Source organism: Dromiciops gliroides, chromosome X (assembly GCF_019393635.1).
Source record: "Dromiciops gliroides isolate mDroGli1 chromosome X, mDroGli1.pri, whole genome shotgun sequence".
Taxonomy (NCBI): domain Eukaryota; kingdom Metazoa; phylum Chordata; class Mammalia; order Microbiotheria; family Microbiotheriidae; genus Dromiciops; species Dromiciops gliroides.
In genome coordinates, this window is record NC_057867.1 from 33,166,585 (window position 1) to 33,182,562 (window position 15,978).

General features: G+C 42.0%; 1 protein-coding gene across 1 annotated transcript in view; it reads left to right on the forward strand.

The window, feature by feature from the left end:
• LOC122733914 (ligand of Numb protein X 2-like) overlaps nt 1-15,978 on the forward strand; it is a 104,049-nt gene that overhangs the window by 44,163 nt on the left and 43,908 nt on the right. Inside the window, exon 4 of the mRNA XM_043974623.1 lies at nt 13,160-13,602. Coding sequence (XP_043830558.1) covers nt 13,160-13,602 — 443 coding nt within the window. The remainder of the gene's footprint in view (nt 1-13,159; nt 13,603-15,978) is intronic.

Here is a 15,978-nt window from a genome sequence, read left to right on the forward strand (position 1 = left end):
TGGTTCTGCTCACTTCACTTTCCATCAATTCATATAAAGTCATCCTAGGTTTTTCTGAAACTATCCCCCTCATCATTTTTTACAACATGATAATATTCCATCACAATGATATACCACAGAGGGCAGCTAGGTCCACAGTGGATAAAGCACCAGCCCTGGATTCAGGAATACCTGAGTTCAAATCTGGCCTTAGACACTTGACACTTACTGGCTGTGTGACCCTGGGCAAGTCATTTAACCCCCATTGCCCCACAAAAAAAAACAAAAACAAAAACCCCCAATAATATACCACAACTTCCACAACAGTTCCTCAATTGATAAGCATCCCCTCAATTTCTGATTCTTTGCCACCACAAAAAAAGAGCTGCTAGAAACATTTTTGTACAAATAAGTCCTTTTTCCTTTTTTTTTTTTTTTGCTCTCTTTGAGGTACACACCTACTAATGGTATTGCTGGGTCAAAGGGTATGCATGATTTTATAGCCCTCTGGACATAGTTCCAAATTGCTCTCCAGAATGGTTGGATAAATTCATGACTCCAGTAACAGTACATTAGTATCCCAATTTTCCCAAAGCCCCTCCAACATTAGTCATTTTCCTTTTTTGTCATATTAGCCGATCTGATAGGTGTGAGGTGGCTTTAATTTGCATTTATCTAATAAACAATGATTTAGAGTGTTTTCTTCATAAAACTATAGATAGCTTTGATTTCTTTATCTGAAAACTGCTTGTTCATATCCTTTGACGATTTATTGGGGGAATGACTCGTATTCTTATAAATTTCACTCAGTTCTCTATGTATTTGAGAAATGGGGCCTTTATCAGAGATACTTGCTGTAAAATTTTTTCCCAGTTTCCCATTTTCTGTCTGGTCTTGGTTACATGGGTTTTGTTTATGCAAAAATGTTATTTTAATATAATCAAAATTACCCATTTTATATCCTTTCTCTTGTTTGGTCATAAATTATTCCCTTATCCATAGATCTGACAGGTAAAATATTCTAAGCTCCCCATGATCATGAACCCATTTTGACCTTATCTTGGTATACAGTATACAGTTCATCTCTACCTAGTTTCTGCTAAACTTTTCCGGTTTTCCCAACAATTTTTGTCAGATAGTGAGTTCTTGTCCCAAAAGTTTGGATCTTTGGGTTTGTGAAACACTAGATCACTATGATCATTTACTCCTGTGTCTTTTGTACCTAATCTATTCCACTGATCTATCACTCTATTTCTTAGCCAGTATCAAATTGTTTTTATTATTACTGATTTGTAATACAGTTTGAGGTATTGTACTACTAGGCCACCTTCCTTCAATTTTTTTAATTGATTCCGTTGATATTCTTGACCTTTTGTTCTTCCAGATGAATTTTGTTATTATTTTTCCTAGCTCTAAAAATAATTTTAATAGTTTGATTAGTAGGGCACTAAATAAGTAAATTAATTTGGGTAGAATTGACATTTTTATTATATTGGCTTGACCTACCCATGAGATTAATAGTTCTTCACTTGTTCAGATTTGACTTTTGTATTTTATTTTATTTAATTTTGTATTATTTTATTTGTATGAAGTGTTTTATAATTGTGTTCGTATAGTTCCTGGGTTTGTCTTGTCAGGTAAACTCCCAAGTATTTTCTACAGTTACTTTATCTATCTATCTATCTATCTATCTATCTATCTATCTATCTATCTATTTATTTATTTATTTATTGGTGAGGCAATTGGGGTTAAGTGACTTGCCCAGGGTCACACAGCTAGTAAGTGTTAAGTGTCTGAGGTCGGATTTGAACTCAGGTCCTCCTGAATCCAGGGCTCTATTCACTATGCCATCTAGTTGCCCCTCTACAGTTATTTTAAATGGAATTTCACTTTCTATCTCTCCCTATTGCACTTTATTGGTGATATATGGAAATGCTGATGATTTATGTGATTTTATTTTATATCCTGCAAATTTGCTGAAGTTGTTATTTCAACTTGTTTCTTAGTTGATTCTCTAGAATTCTGTAAGTATGCCATCATATCTGCAAAGGGTAATAGTTTTGTTTCCTCATTGCCTATTCTAATTCCTTCAATTTCTTTTTCTTATTGCAAAAGCCAACATTTCTAGTACAATAATTGAATAAGAGGGGTGATAATGGACATCCCTGTTTCACCCCTGAGCTTATTGGGAATGCCTCTAATTTATCCCCATTACATATAATGCTTGTTGATGGTTTTAGGTAGATACTGATTATCATTTTAAGGAAAGCTACATTTATTCCTATGCTTTCTGGCATTTTTTTTTTTAGTGAGGCAATTGGGGTTAAGTGACTTGCCCAGGGTCACACAGCTAGTAAGTATTAAGTGTCTGAGGCTGGATTTGAACTCAGGTACTCCTGACTCCAGGGCAGGTGCTCCATCCACTGCGCCATCTAGCCACCCCTGCTTTCTGGCATTTTTAATAGGACCAGGTGTTGTATTTTGGGTTTTTTTTTTTTTTTGCAGGCAATGGGGGTTAAAATGACTTGCCCAGGGTCACACAGCTAGTAAGTGTCAAGTGTCTGAGGCCAGATTTGAACTCAGGTACTCCTGAATCCAGGGCTGGTGCTTTAATCACTGTGCCACCTAGCTGCCCCCATTGTATTTTGTTAAGCTTTTTCTGCATCTATTGAGATAATCATATGATTTTGTTTGTTTTGCTATTGATATGGTTAATTATGCTGATAGTTTTCCTAATAATGAACCAGCCCTGCATTCCTGGTATAAATCCCATCCTGGTCATACTGTATGATCTTCATGATCTATTGCTATAATCTCCTTGTTTGTATATTTTTTTAAAATTTTGCATCAATATTCATTAGGGGAATTGGTCTATAGTTTTCTCTGTTTTTGCTCTTCCTGTTTGAGGTATCAGCACCATATTTGTGTTATTTTTTTTCATTAAGTGAGGCAATTGGGGTTGAGTGACTTGCCCAGGGTCACACAGCTAGTAGTGTCTGAGGCCGGATCTGAATTCAGGTACTCCTGACTCCAGGGCCAGTGCTCTATCCACTGTACCACCTAGCTGCCCCCCCCCCCCCCGCCCATATTTGTGTTGTAAAAGGAATTTGGCAGCTGAGCCAATTCTAAGAGGAGGCATGAGGGAGAATCCATGCAAAGGCATTAATATGGAAGATGGAATGTTGTGTGTGAGCTAGAAGTCCAGTTTGACATTGGGTATATTGGGCATCTTTCCAATGGGCAAACTATCTGTAAAGCTCTGAGGTTGGAGTGAGGATGAAGGAGAATGGGAGGTGTGCTGGATTTGTTTGGGCTCCAGCAGAGGTCATGTGCTAGTTGAGTTGGAAAGGGTGCCATGGAGAGAAAGAAAATTCATGGGGGTATGATGTGGCATTATTTGTTGAGTCAGCACCTTCAGCTCAGTTCTAGTTCTAACCTCTTATCAGACCCTACTGGTGGGGTGACCTGAACAACTGACTCCCCCCTCTTATCTTAGCTATTGACCCCTAAAGCAGAGGTATCAATCCCACAGCACATGGCATTGTGGCCCTCAACACTCCCAAGTATAGCCCACCAGATTTCTTTTTTTCTTTTTTTTTCTTTCATTTCTTTTGCAGGGCAATGAGGGTTAAGTGACTTGCCCAGAGTCACACAGCTAGTGTCAAGTGTCTGAGGTCAGATTTGAACTCAGGTCTTCCTGACTCCAGGGCCGGTGCTTTATCCACTACACCACCTAGCTGCCCCCAGATTTCAAAATAAATAAAAATACAATAGGACATAGATAATGTTAATATGTCATTTTCTAAGTCAGTATGCTGTCAGTAAGGATCCTTATGTATAGTACGGTTTAGTGCCCCCATTTCTTTTCTTTTTTTTTTTTTTTTTTGGTAAGGCAATTGGGGTTAAGTGACTTGTCCAGGGTCACACAGCTAGTAAGTATTAAGTGTCTGAGGTCGGATTTGAACTCAGGTACTCCTGACTCCAGGGCCGGTGCTCTATCCACTGCGCCACCTAGCTGCCCCTGCCCCCATTTCTTTTTGAGTTTGATGATCATCAGATCACTTTATTCTGGTCTAACCACCTCCCCTGTCTCTTCCTACCGTGATATTCTATGGTCCTGTGATTTTGCTGACTATCTGACATTAGGCAAGTGAGATGCCGAATCATACTGTCAGGAGAAATTGTAAGAGTCCCCTCTTCAGAAGTGTTTAGCTCCCCCTTCTGGAATGATTCACCTTGGAGATTAGGGGGAAGGGGGAGGCAAGAGCGACCGACCTCATGTTCTCTCGATTGGAAAGGAACCTCCGAAGGGATCTCTTTACCCATACATACTTCATCAGGAATCCCCCTCTGGAATCCCAACATATAATCATCCTGATTCCATTTGAAACCCATCAGTGGTAGGGAACCCCACCCCCTGCCCCACTAGCTCATTCTTTGAAATTTCCTAATTGTTGGGAGATTTTTCCTTCTACTGAACTGAAACTTGCCCCTCTCTGACATCTGACCATCACTGAGCATCATTCCTAGTTCCTTTGGCCCTGTGAAGCTCAGCAGAGCAAGACTTTCTTTACCCTCTTTTCCGTGACAGGCCTGTGAGAACCAGTTCTCACAAGCCATGATCTCTCTCTCCCCTTAGCATCCTGCTTACTTTCTTCTGAAGGTATCTAACCTAGCTTAGAAATGTGGCGACTCCATTGAGTTCTGAAATGGCCCTCTCCTGAAGGCTCTATTAAGGCCAGTGTGGTCATTTGGCCCGATGCTTGATTAGGCACTAAGAAGCCTTTGTTCTTATCATTTTTACATTGACTTTATTGAGTTAAGTTCTCCTCTCAAATGCCTCAGGGTCATGAGGGATGACCGAGGTGCTGAAGCTAAGGGGCCAAGAGCAGCGGCAGTATAAGCTGTTGGCAGGAGGCCACCGGCAAGAGGAAAGGCAGCCAACACGTGGCTGCTGTGACTCCTTAAAGAGGTGCAGGTTAATGCAAAGTGTCTGTTGTGAGCCCAGTCAACTGAAGACGTTACATTGTAAAGGGAGAACTCTTTGGTTTGCAGAGGCCCTTGGGAATTAGTGACAAGGTCTAAGATGCCAGCCTCCTTTACATGGATGCCTTCTGGTGTTCTGACCTTCCTTTTGGACACTAGCCATCCTTCTGAGCCTGTGTTAGGCGTTAGCTAATTGGTGATCATTACTTAAACAGATAGAAGGTGGGGCGTTAATGAGCTAGTGATACCAGAAGGACCTTCTCCTGAGGAAGAGAGGCTGCAGTGAGATGAGTCTTGCACCCTCCTTGCCTAATCCAAGGGGATCTCCTGAAAGGAATTGTAAAGGGCTGGCTGACCTTTCAGTCATCAATCAGTCAATGAAAAAGCAGTAAGTGAATGCCTGCAACTACTAGCTAGTATTTATATAGCACTTTACATGTATTATCTCATTTGAGGTGAGTGTAAGGTAAGTGCTATTATTATCCTCATTTGGCAGATATGGAAACTGAAGCATATAGTTTAAGTAATTTACCTAGGATCACACAGCCAGTAAGTGTCCGAGGCAGGATTTGAACTCAGGTGTTCCCCACTCCAATGCCCTATCCCTGGAATTACATAACTGCTTCTTGTCTACTCTGTACTTGAAAAGGCTACAAGCCACGACTGAAATGGAGGAAGAATTGGTGCATGTTTTTTTTGTAGATGATTGTGCACTCAGTGAAGCCTCTGAGCCCAAGATGCAACAAAATATGGATTGATTATGCTCATTTTGACCTAACAATTAACACCAAGAAAACACAGTTCCTTTGGGTTTTTTTTTTGGTGAGGCAATTGGGGTTAAGTGACTTGCCCAGGGTCACACAGCTAGTACGTGTTAAGTGTCCGAGGTCGGTCGGATTTGAACTCAGGTCCTCCTGAATCCAGGGCCGGTGCTCTATCTACTGCGCCACCTAGCTGCCCCTGAAAACACAGTTCCTACACCAGCCAGCACCATATGTAGAACCATCGGTTACAGTAAATGGAGAAATTCTGATTGCCGTGGATAAGTTCACTTACCTGGGTAGTATGCTTTCTAGGGATGTCCTCATAGATGAAGAGGTTGATGCACACACTGCCAAAGCTAGCTCAGCATTTAGAAGACTCTGAAGGAAAGTGTGGGAGAGAAGACTGACTTCCAAACTGAAGGTCTACAGAGCCATTGTGCTGATCTCATTGCTGTACGCCTGTGAAACCTGGACAATCTACTAGCACTGTGCCAGGAAACGGAATGGCTTCCATTTGAATTGTCTCAGGAAGACTCTGAAGATCACCAGCAAGGATAAGGTAAAGGACACTGAGGTCCTTTCTCCAGCTGAACTGCCCAGCATTGAAACTCTATTGCATGAGGCAGCTAGGTGGCTCAGTGGATAAAGCACCAGCCCTGGATTCAGGAGGACCTGAGTTCAAATCTGGACTCAGGCACTTAACACTTACTAGCTGTGTGACCCTGGGCAAGTCACTTAACCCGAATTGCCCTGCCCCCGCCCCCGAAACAAAAGGAAAGAAACTCTATTGCAGAGACACAAGTCCCATGGGTTGGACATGTTGTTCAAATGCCAAATGTACATTTGCCTAAAAAGATGATTTTACAGGCAACATACACAAGGCAAACACTCACAAAGAGGTCAGAAGAAGCCAAACAAAGACAATCTCAAGGTCTCTCTGAAGAACTCTTTCCCTATGGCCACTTCCTTGGTGAACAAGCTCGGTTCTATACTACCTTCTACACTGGAGTCTCTTGCCCTCTTAACCTGTTCCAGGTGTTAAACCCCCAGCCTGGATTCCTCTCACCATCTGTATTCTTTATTCCCATTCATCTGCTGCTGAATGCAGCTGGAGGAAGTCTTGAAATGGCCATAACTGTACCCACTACAAATTAATGCTATCTAATCTTTTTTTAATGCTATCTAATCTAATCCAGCTAAGCCCTCACTGCTGTAAGGCAATCCTGCTCCTCTCATTTGGTTTTCTGCTTTTCTTCTCCCCCCTTCCCCTTTTAATCTAACCCCTTTCGAGATTAGGAAGTTTGTTTTGCTTGAGATTGATTTGACTCATTTCTGAGTCAAACTGTTTGCGAGTGCATATGAAACCCTACTTTGTCTTTTTTTTCCAATGAAGAGCTCGTGTATTGTCACCCCCCCCTCACCCCTTCCTCCATGTCTTTTTTGCTCTTCTCAGGCATGGTAGTGTCCTCAGTAGAAATTGGAAAGTTTGGGATAGAGGAGGGTTCAGAGGAAATTATAATGAAGTTCTCTTTTGGACATGTTGAATTTGTGATGCCTCCAGGGCATCCAGTTTGAAATGTCCAACAGGCATTTGGTGATTCAAAACTGGAACTCATGAGAGACATTTGGGCTGTACATCTAGATCTGGGAATCATCTCCATCAAGCTGAGAATTAGACCTGTGGGAACTGATGGGTGAGATCACTTTGAGAGATGAAGAATGGAGGGCCCAGGATAGAACCTTGAGGAACACGTGTATTTAGGGGATAGGGGATGGAACATGGATGATCTAACAAAGGAGACTAAGAAAGAGCAGTTAGGTAGGAGAAAAACTAGGAGACAGCAATATCCCAAAAACCCAGAGAGGAAAGGGTGGTTGCAAGGAGATGGTGGTCAACAATGTCAGTTGCTTCAGAGAGATCAAGAAAGATGAGGATGAAGAAAAGGTCTTGGTATTTTACATTTCAGAAATTACTGGAAGGAAAGAAAGAAAGAAAGAATGAATAAATGAATCAGGGACAGTTAGGTGGCGCTGTAGTGGATAAAGCACCGGCCCTGGAGTCAGGAGGACCTGAGTTCAAATTCAACCTCAGACACATAACACTTACTAGCTGTGTGAACCTAGGCAAGTAACTTAACCCCAATTGCCCCACCAAAAACAAAAATAAAAACAAAACAAATATCAATGAAGTTTTCTGCAAAAAGAGGGAAGGAGACATATGGGGGTGGGGGCGGGTAGCAAAAAAGAAGACATTCAGAACAATGGGAGAGTCAATTAGGGCAGAGTAAAAGGATTCCCTTGCTACAGTAAAGACCCAGTTTAGGTTAGGTAATATACTTAGTTAACTATAGGGTTGTCAACCTGAAATTTAATAAAAACAATTAATATAACAAAATGAAGGTCTTTAATTGGGGCAGAGGAGTTATAACTCATGGTATTCCATAGCAGATGCTAAGAATACCCGAAGCCGGGAACTGGGGACCGGGTTTACATGAGATACAGAACTGAGAGACCTGAGGATATTGTCTTTGGGAAGATTTAAGTTTCTCACACTTCCAGACAGACTCATTTGCACAACAAGCTGAAGAAATCTTGGGAGTCTCTGGAAGAGGAGAGTTTGATTGGGGTGGGGGGAGCAGTTTATAATTCAATCAGAAGCTGCCATACAACGTTGGGTCAAACTCACAGGCCTGGGTAATGAAACTAGATGGAGTTCAGCTAAGTTCTCAGTCAATTGTATTTGTCAGAGTCAATTGGGAAAGTAGGAAAGTGAAGCGGGAGCAGAGCACATGACCCGGAAGAGCATTGAATGGAGGGACTGGAGGTCAAGATGAGGATGAGAAATAAGCTTAGGAGAAGTGAGGTGTGGGGAGAAATGGAATGATAGTACATTATTGTAGGAGAGAGGAATTTCAGAATGTTTGATCATGAAAGTGTTTGGGGGATGGTGAGATGCAGAGTGCAGCACACCTTAGAGTCTTGTACCCTACATGAAATGGTCACCTCTCAGTCTGCTGTTTGACTCATTATGATATTCACTCTTATCATCCTGAGTTTTCAGGTAATTCTTTTGTTTTGTTTTGTTTTGTTTGGGGTTTTTTTGTTTGTTTGTTTTTTTTTAGTGAGGCAGTTGGGGTTAAGTGACTTGCCCAGGGTCACACAGCTAGTAAGTGTTAAGTGTCTGAGGACAGATTTGAACTCAGGTACTCCTGACTCCAGGGCCGGTGCTCTATCCACTGCGCCACCTAGCTGCCCCATCTCAGGTAATTCTAAGGTGATGGTTGGATATTTCTCCATTAGCTACAGAAATTGCAACTTTTGTCATTAATGAATTGGCAAGATCTGAGCACCCACTTCAGCATAATAAATATGAATTTTTTAAAATAAATCATAGAAACCTTTTAACTCATGAACTTTGGGTCACCTTTAGATAATGTCCTCAGCTTAAGTAAATAGCAAAGTTACTGGCTACAGACTTTGTTTATAGGGTCATGGAAGCTGATGAGGTTGATGAACTAAGAGGCCAGTATATTTGCAGAAACATTGACATACATATTGAAGTGCCAGAGTCTAAGGACAGGGGCTATACTAGAAAGGAAGACTTTAAGACGAGCAGAGAACCACCAGCAGCAATTCAGTTTTGTGCACAACTATATACAAGTCCTATTGCCTTTTGTGAAGAATAATCCTGGATATTTGTCTAGTACTTTAAGTGCTACAAAGTGCTCTCCTTACAATGAACTGGTGAGTAAAAACATACAGTTATTATCCCCATTTTCTAAATTAGGAAAATGGAGGCTGAGAGACTTGTTGAAGGTGACAGTAAGAGACAGACTTTTTCCCTGGTCTTCTGCATATATCCAATGCTATGTTGACTCCTCTCTGTTAATCTGAATGATAAGAAAATCCCACTCACCCACTTTTGGTATCATAAGGGAACTCTGTCCCCACAGCCATCTGTGGCCCCTAAGGAAAGGAATGCCTTCTAAAAAGGTAGCCTTTTTTTTGCAGGGCAATGAGGGTTAAGTGACTTGCCCAGGGTCACACAGCTAGTAAGTGTCAAGTGTCTGAAGCCAGATTTGAACTCAGGTCCTCCTGAATCCAGGGCCGGTGCTTTATCCACTGCGCCACCTAGCTGCTCCAAAGGTAGCCATTCTTGTACAGAGGAGTGGAGCTTCCACTTCAGAGGGCAATGGGTTCTTCTGGTCCAGTCTCCTCATCCCTCTTTGTCTCACCTAAAACTGGGCAAATCTCGGAATCTGCCCTGAGGAAACTAGCTGATCTGTCAAGATATTCCTTCCATTGGGGAGAAATTACTTTTCATGGTCTGCTGGAAACCATTTCTGCACCTTCAATCTAGTGTCTCACTGGTGGCAAAATATTGCAGACCTTGTCTTATAGTCACTATGGGAACTGGGCCCCTTTGGGACTCTAGGAAGGGCAGGTATGGACAAGAGGGCCTAGAGATTGATTTATCCAGGTGTACAGGTAGGCGCAAGTTATGTGCTGAAGAGAAGAGAAGAAAACCCTATGTGGTTCAAGAAGCCCCCATTGACTAGAATTGTACTTTCCCCTAGTTCCCACTCTTTACTTTGGGTTGATGCCAGATGACAAACCCTCAAGGGAGGGAGGAATCACCAGTAGCCTCTCTAACATCAAAGTTCTATTTCATTTGTCTTTAAATCCCTGGTGCCTGGCACAGTGCCTGGCACAAAATCAGTGTTAAATCAATGCTTGTTGAATTTGGTTTTGTTGAATTGTTGACTGTTAAGTGACCTCAGATCTAGTCCACTGGCACAGCTGACTCATTGCCTGGCCTTGGCAAAAAGTCCAGCTTATCTGAAGTCCCAATTTGTTCCACTGTCAATCAGATTGCAATGGAGTTAATACTTATTGGCCATGTGCCCTTGGGCAAGTCTCTTCCCCTCTCATGGCCTAGTTTTCTCCTCCATAAAATGTGTGGGTAAGAAACTGTTCCTTTCCAACTCTTGATATTATAGCTATGACATATCAATCTGCAGTTCTTGGCCTGCATGCCTACTGTGCTTGACTCTGCTGTAGGAAATACCAAAAGGCACATTTCTTTTCTAAGACAGCACCTGCACATGAGAGAGAATCTCTAAGAAAGTGGATGATTGAGGTAAATTATATATGCAGTGTCTAAAGGCTTTAGAAAGTCAAAGGAGACAGATTAATAGACATAGACACAGACACAGACACAGATGCAGACATAGATAATCGATATTGACTCATATGAGATGAAATAGATATGGAAACTTCCCAGAAAAGATAGCAATTGAGCTCTGCCTTGAAGATACCATATGCCTTTCTTTGGGGAGTGAGTAGGTGGAATAGATTTTCTGTTTTCTCTTTTTTATTGATCTATTTTGTTTGGACACATCAACCCAGTACTTGCCCATAAAAAGCAAAAATACCTAATAGAATGACTATGTCTGACCATACAAGCCACTTTACCTTTTGGTAGTTTATCAATTTTTTTTGTTTGTTTGTTTTGTTTTTGCTGGACAATGAGACTTAAGTGACTTGTCAAGGGTCATAATAGCTAGTAAGTGTCAAGTGTCTGAGGCTGGTTTTGAACTCAGGTCCTCTTGAATCCAGGGCTAGTGCTTTATCCACTGTACTACCTAGCTGCCCCCAGTTTATCAATTGTTAACAGAAAAGAAGGATGTATGCCTTAACTTGAACAATCTGAAACTGATATTGTTCATTGTATTTGACCTGAGGGAGTTTTTTGGCCTTTCAGTAACAACCTGCTTTTCCATTCTGAACTCCTTTCACAAACTCAATGTTCCAGCCAAACTGTATTACTTACTCAGTTTTTGCCCTATCTCCCACCACCATAACTTTGCACACACCTGGAATACCCACCTTCCCTATATTCCATCTAAACTTAGCTCAACCTTCATTTCCTCCTATGTGCAGCCTTCCCTGCTTGCCTCCAAAATGCCACAAAAATTTGTCTATATTTTTGCATTGACTTATCTCCCTCCATTAGAATGTAATCTCCTTGAGGGCTGAGACTTGTTTTTGCCTTTGTCAGCCTAGTGCTTTGCACAATGGCCCACACGGTAAAAGACTGATAAACACTATCAAACTGAATTTCAAAATACTTTCCTTTCTTCTGGGCTCAGTTATGTTCCACTTTATCACTAAAGTCTTCCTTCATCCCTCTGGTCTCAATTGACCTAATATTTATCTCTTTATGTACTGTGTCATATGCTTCCAGGTAGGATATAAGATCCTTGAAAGCAGGAACTTCCTGGTTTTTATCTTTCTATCCCCAGTACCCTGTTTAATCAAAGCTTGTTGATTTCAATTGGTGAGGAACAATAATAATGGCTGACACTGATTTGCAGAGCACACAAAATACTCTCTTGACAACAACTCTTCGAGGATGGGAGTGCAAATTTAGATATCCCCATTCTATGTATGTGGAAACTGAGGTTCAAATCAGCAAAATGATTTGTCTGTGATCACCCAGAGAGTTGGTAGCAAAGCTGAGACCAAAACCCAGGTCCACTTGGACTAGTGCTTTTCTTTCTTTCCTTCTTTCTTTCTTTCTTTCTTTCTTTCTTTCTTTCTTTCTTTCTTTCTTTCTTTCTTTCTTTCTTTCTTTCTTTCTTTCTTTCTTTCTTTCTTTCTTTCTTTCTTCTTTCTTTCTTCTTTCTTTCTTTCTTTCTTTCTTCTTTCTTTCTTTCTTTCTTTCTTTCTTTCTTTCTTTCTTTCTTTCTTTCTTTCTTTCTTTCTTCCTTCCTTCCTTCCTTCCTTCCTTCCTTCCTTCCTTCCTTCCTTCCTTCCTTATTTTTTTTGGCGGGGCAATGAGGGTTAAGTGATTTGCCCAGGGTCACACAGGCAGTAAATGTCAAGTGTCTGAGGCCAGATTTGAACTCAGGTCCTTCCTAAGTCCAGGCCTGGCACTCTATCCACTGTGCCACCAATTGCCCTTACCTGGCACATAAGGGGTGCTATATAAATGTTTGTTTGCTTCCTTCCTACATCACTTCATGCAACCCTTTCTAAGTTTCTTGGAATTATTCACATTTGTCATTTCTTAATGGGCAATAATATTCTATTTTTAAGGCTTTCAGACTGGGATCTCCCTATGGGGAGCTCTCCTGTCTCAGCTAAAGTCCTCCCTTCTGCCTGAAGCCTTTCCCATCATCCTTAATCTCTGTGCCTTCCCTTTCAGACCACCTCCCATTTATCCTGCATCTGTCTGGTTTAGATGCACTGTAGCTGTCTATATGTTTTCTCTCCCATTAGACTGGGAGCTTCTTGAGGGCAGGGACTGGTTTTGTCTTTCTTTGTATCCCCAGTTCCTTGCACAGTGCCTGATATACAGTAGATGCTTAATAAATGTTTGTTGACTTGCCAGCTGATTTCCCCTGTGCTCTTGGTTCTCTTCACAGGGTGAATGTGTGTCCCCGTGCCCCCCACCCCTCCATACCCTGGTGCTGAGAATGGCTTTCTCCATGCTGAGCAGCACACCCCCAAAAGCTGATGGCGAGCTGTGCCCCAGCTGTGGGCAGCTACACCCAGCCTTGGACAACCACCTCTACAACTTCCAGGACGAGGTGGATGATGAGCTGGTGTGCAATATCTGCCTGCAGCCATTGCTGCAGCCTGTGGACACTCCGTGTGGCCACACCTACTGCTACCGCTGCCTCGAAAGCTTCCTGCAGGATTCTGATTTCTGCCCCATGGACCGGGAACCCCTGACGTTCCCCAGCTGCCGCAAGTCAACCTTGTTGGTGAGAAACCTGCTGGACAAGCTTATCGTCTTCTGTCCCTTCCCTCCTGATTGTCTGCTCACCATGCAGAGGTGTGAGCTGGAGGGGCACCTCCAGAATAGGTAAGGGAAGGGCTTGGCAATGGGGTAGTGTGGCCTAGTGGAATGAAGACTGAGTGTGGGTGGAGTCCTAAGCCCTGGGTTGGAATCCTGGCTCTGTGCAGAATTCCTTCACCTTGGACCTTGGGTGAGTTCTTTTTCCTCTCTGGTAGAAAGGAAGGAAGCCTGCATTTATTAAATAGCTACTGTGTGCCAGGCATGATCTCCTGTGAAGGAGGTGCTGTTATTTCCATTTTACAGTTGAGGAAACTGAGGCACACAGAGGTTAAGTGCCTTGCCAAGGATCAGACAGCTAGGAAGCATCCAAGGCCAGATTTTGATTCCAGGCCCAGCACTCTGTCCCACCTATGTCACCTGTTTTCTCCTAAAAAAAGGGTTGGACTCATAGCTTAAGTCTTCTAATCCCTGGTGGTTAAATCCATGACTTAGTAGGGCTAGGAGGCTGTTCTAAGTAAGATAAACATGGAGGGAGATAGAGAGCGAGCAGAGGCAGGCAGAAGGTGTCCAGTATCTGGAGAGGTAACCAAAAAAGGGCACCTAAGGCATGATCAGGTGAGCTCCTTGAGAGCAGCGACTGTCTTTTAGCTTTCTTCTTAGCCCCAGCATTTTTAGTATGTGCCTGGTAGATAGTAGGCACTTAATAAATGTTGATTGGCTAACCTACTAAGGCCAAAGAAGAGTACCAAGAATAGCAGAGTGGCTGGACAGAAAGCCAGCAAAAAGCCAGTGTGGGCAGGTCCCCAGCAAACAACCCAACACCCAAGGGGATCCTTGTAGGGCCTGGGAGTTAATTTCCTGCAAAACACTAGCACACCTACATGATTGGGGGAATGGAGGGACAGACGGCTCATGTTTGATACATGCTTGATTGGTCTTTATGGCACTGTTACTTTCCAGTAACCTCCTATTCAGATTGAACATGACCCCTTTCTATCCAAGGGAATTACTGATTCCAAACAAGCCAATCCATGTTCTAAAGTGGTCACATCTCTGGCCACACCTGTAGTCAATATTTGCCCCTCTCAAGAAAAGGAAAATATGTTTCATCAACAGTCCTAGAGCATCAGGGTAGGTCATTTGTGCAGTGGCATGCCAAGCTGACAGAAGTGATGCTGCTTTGGGAGTCCAGATTTCCAAGTGTTCCTCACGCCTCTCCCAGTTAAAGACATTGCACAAGTTTTGGCCAATCTCCATGCTATATTTACTTTAATTTTAATTTTATTTTATCTTATACATTTTTATTTATTTACTTATCTATAAAAAATGTTCTTAAATTTTTCCAAATATTTTCCATCTATTATCTCACATACTCTTCCCTGCTAGGTAGGTCCTTGTGAGGTAAATAGAAAACCAGAAGTAAGGGGTCTTTTGATTACTTCCCATGTGACAAGGGAAGACCGATATTCACAGTGGATTATGGAGACCAGAGCTCCTAAGCTCGAAATAGTTACTTGGCAATGGTTCTTTTTTGGAAGGAGGGAGATGTTAGTTAGTAAATCTAAGAGCAGAAATCCCATGGTCAGCAAGGTGGTTGAGCAGATGTTATCTGCAAGTCTCTCCCACACTAAAATAACAGGCAAAGAAATATATAGAGTAACTAAAGTTGACCTACAAGATAAGAAACAACCAGTAAAGTTTTGTTTTTGTTGTTGTTGTTGTTGGGGGGGAGGGCAATGAGGGTTAAGTGACTTGCCCAAGATCACAGAGCTAGTAAGTGTCAAGTGTCTGAGGCCAGATTTGAACTCAGGTCCTCCTGAATTCAGGGCCGGTACTTTGTCCACTGTGCCACCTGGCTGCCCCCTCCATAAAGTTTTTTAAAATGAAATAATATCAGATGACTTAATTTATTTCTAATTCATTCTTTTTTTATACTTGTCATCTTTTTTTAATTATAAAAGTATTTTATTATTTTCCAGTTACATGTAGTTTTCAACATTTATTTTTTTGGAGGGTTTTTGTTTGTTTGTGGACATTTTTTGGTGAAGCAATGGGGTTAAGTGACTTGCCCACGGTCACACAACTAGCAAGTGTCAAGTGTCTGAGGCTAGTTTTGAACTCAGGTCCTCCTGACTCCAGAGCAAGTACTTTATCCACTGTACCACCTAGCTGCCCCCTCAACATTTGTTTTTTATAAGATTTCTAGTTCCAAATATTTCTTCCTCCCTCCCCCCTCCCCAAAACAGAAAGCAATCTGATATAGGTTCTATATGTACAATCACATTAAACATATTTCTGCATTAGTCATGTTGTGAAAGAAGAATCAGAACAAAAGGGGAAAGCCTCAAAAAAGAAAAACAAAAAAAAAGTAGAAACAGTATGGTTCAATCTGCATCCAGATTCCACAGTTCTCTTTTCTGCATGTGGAGAGCATTTTCCATC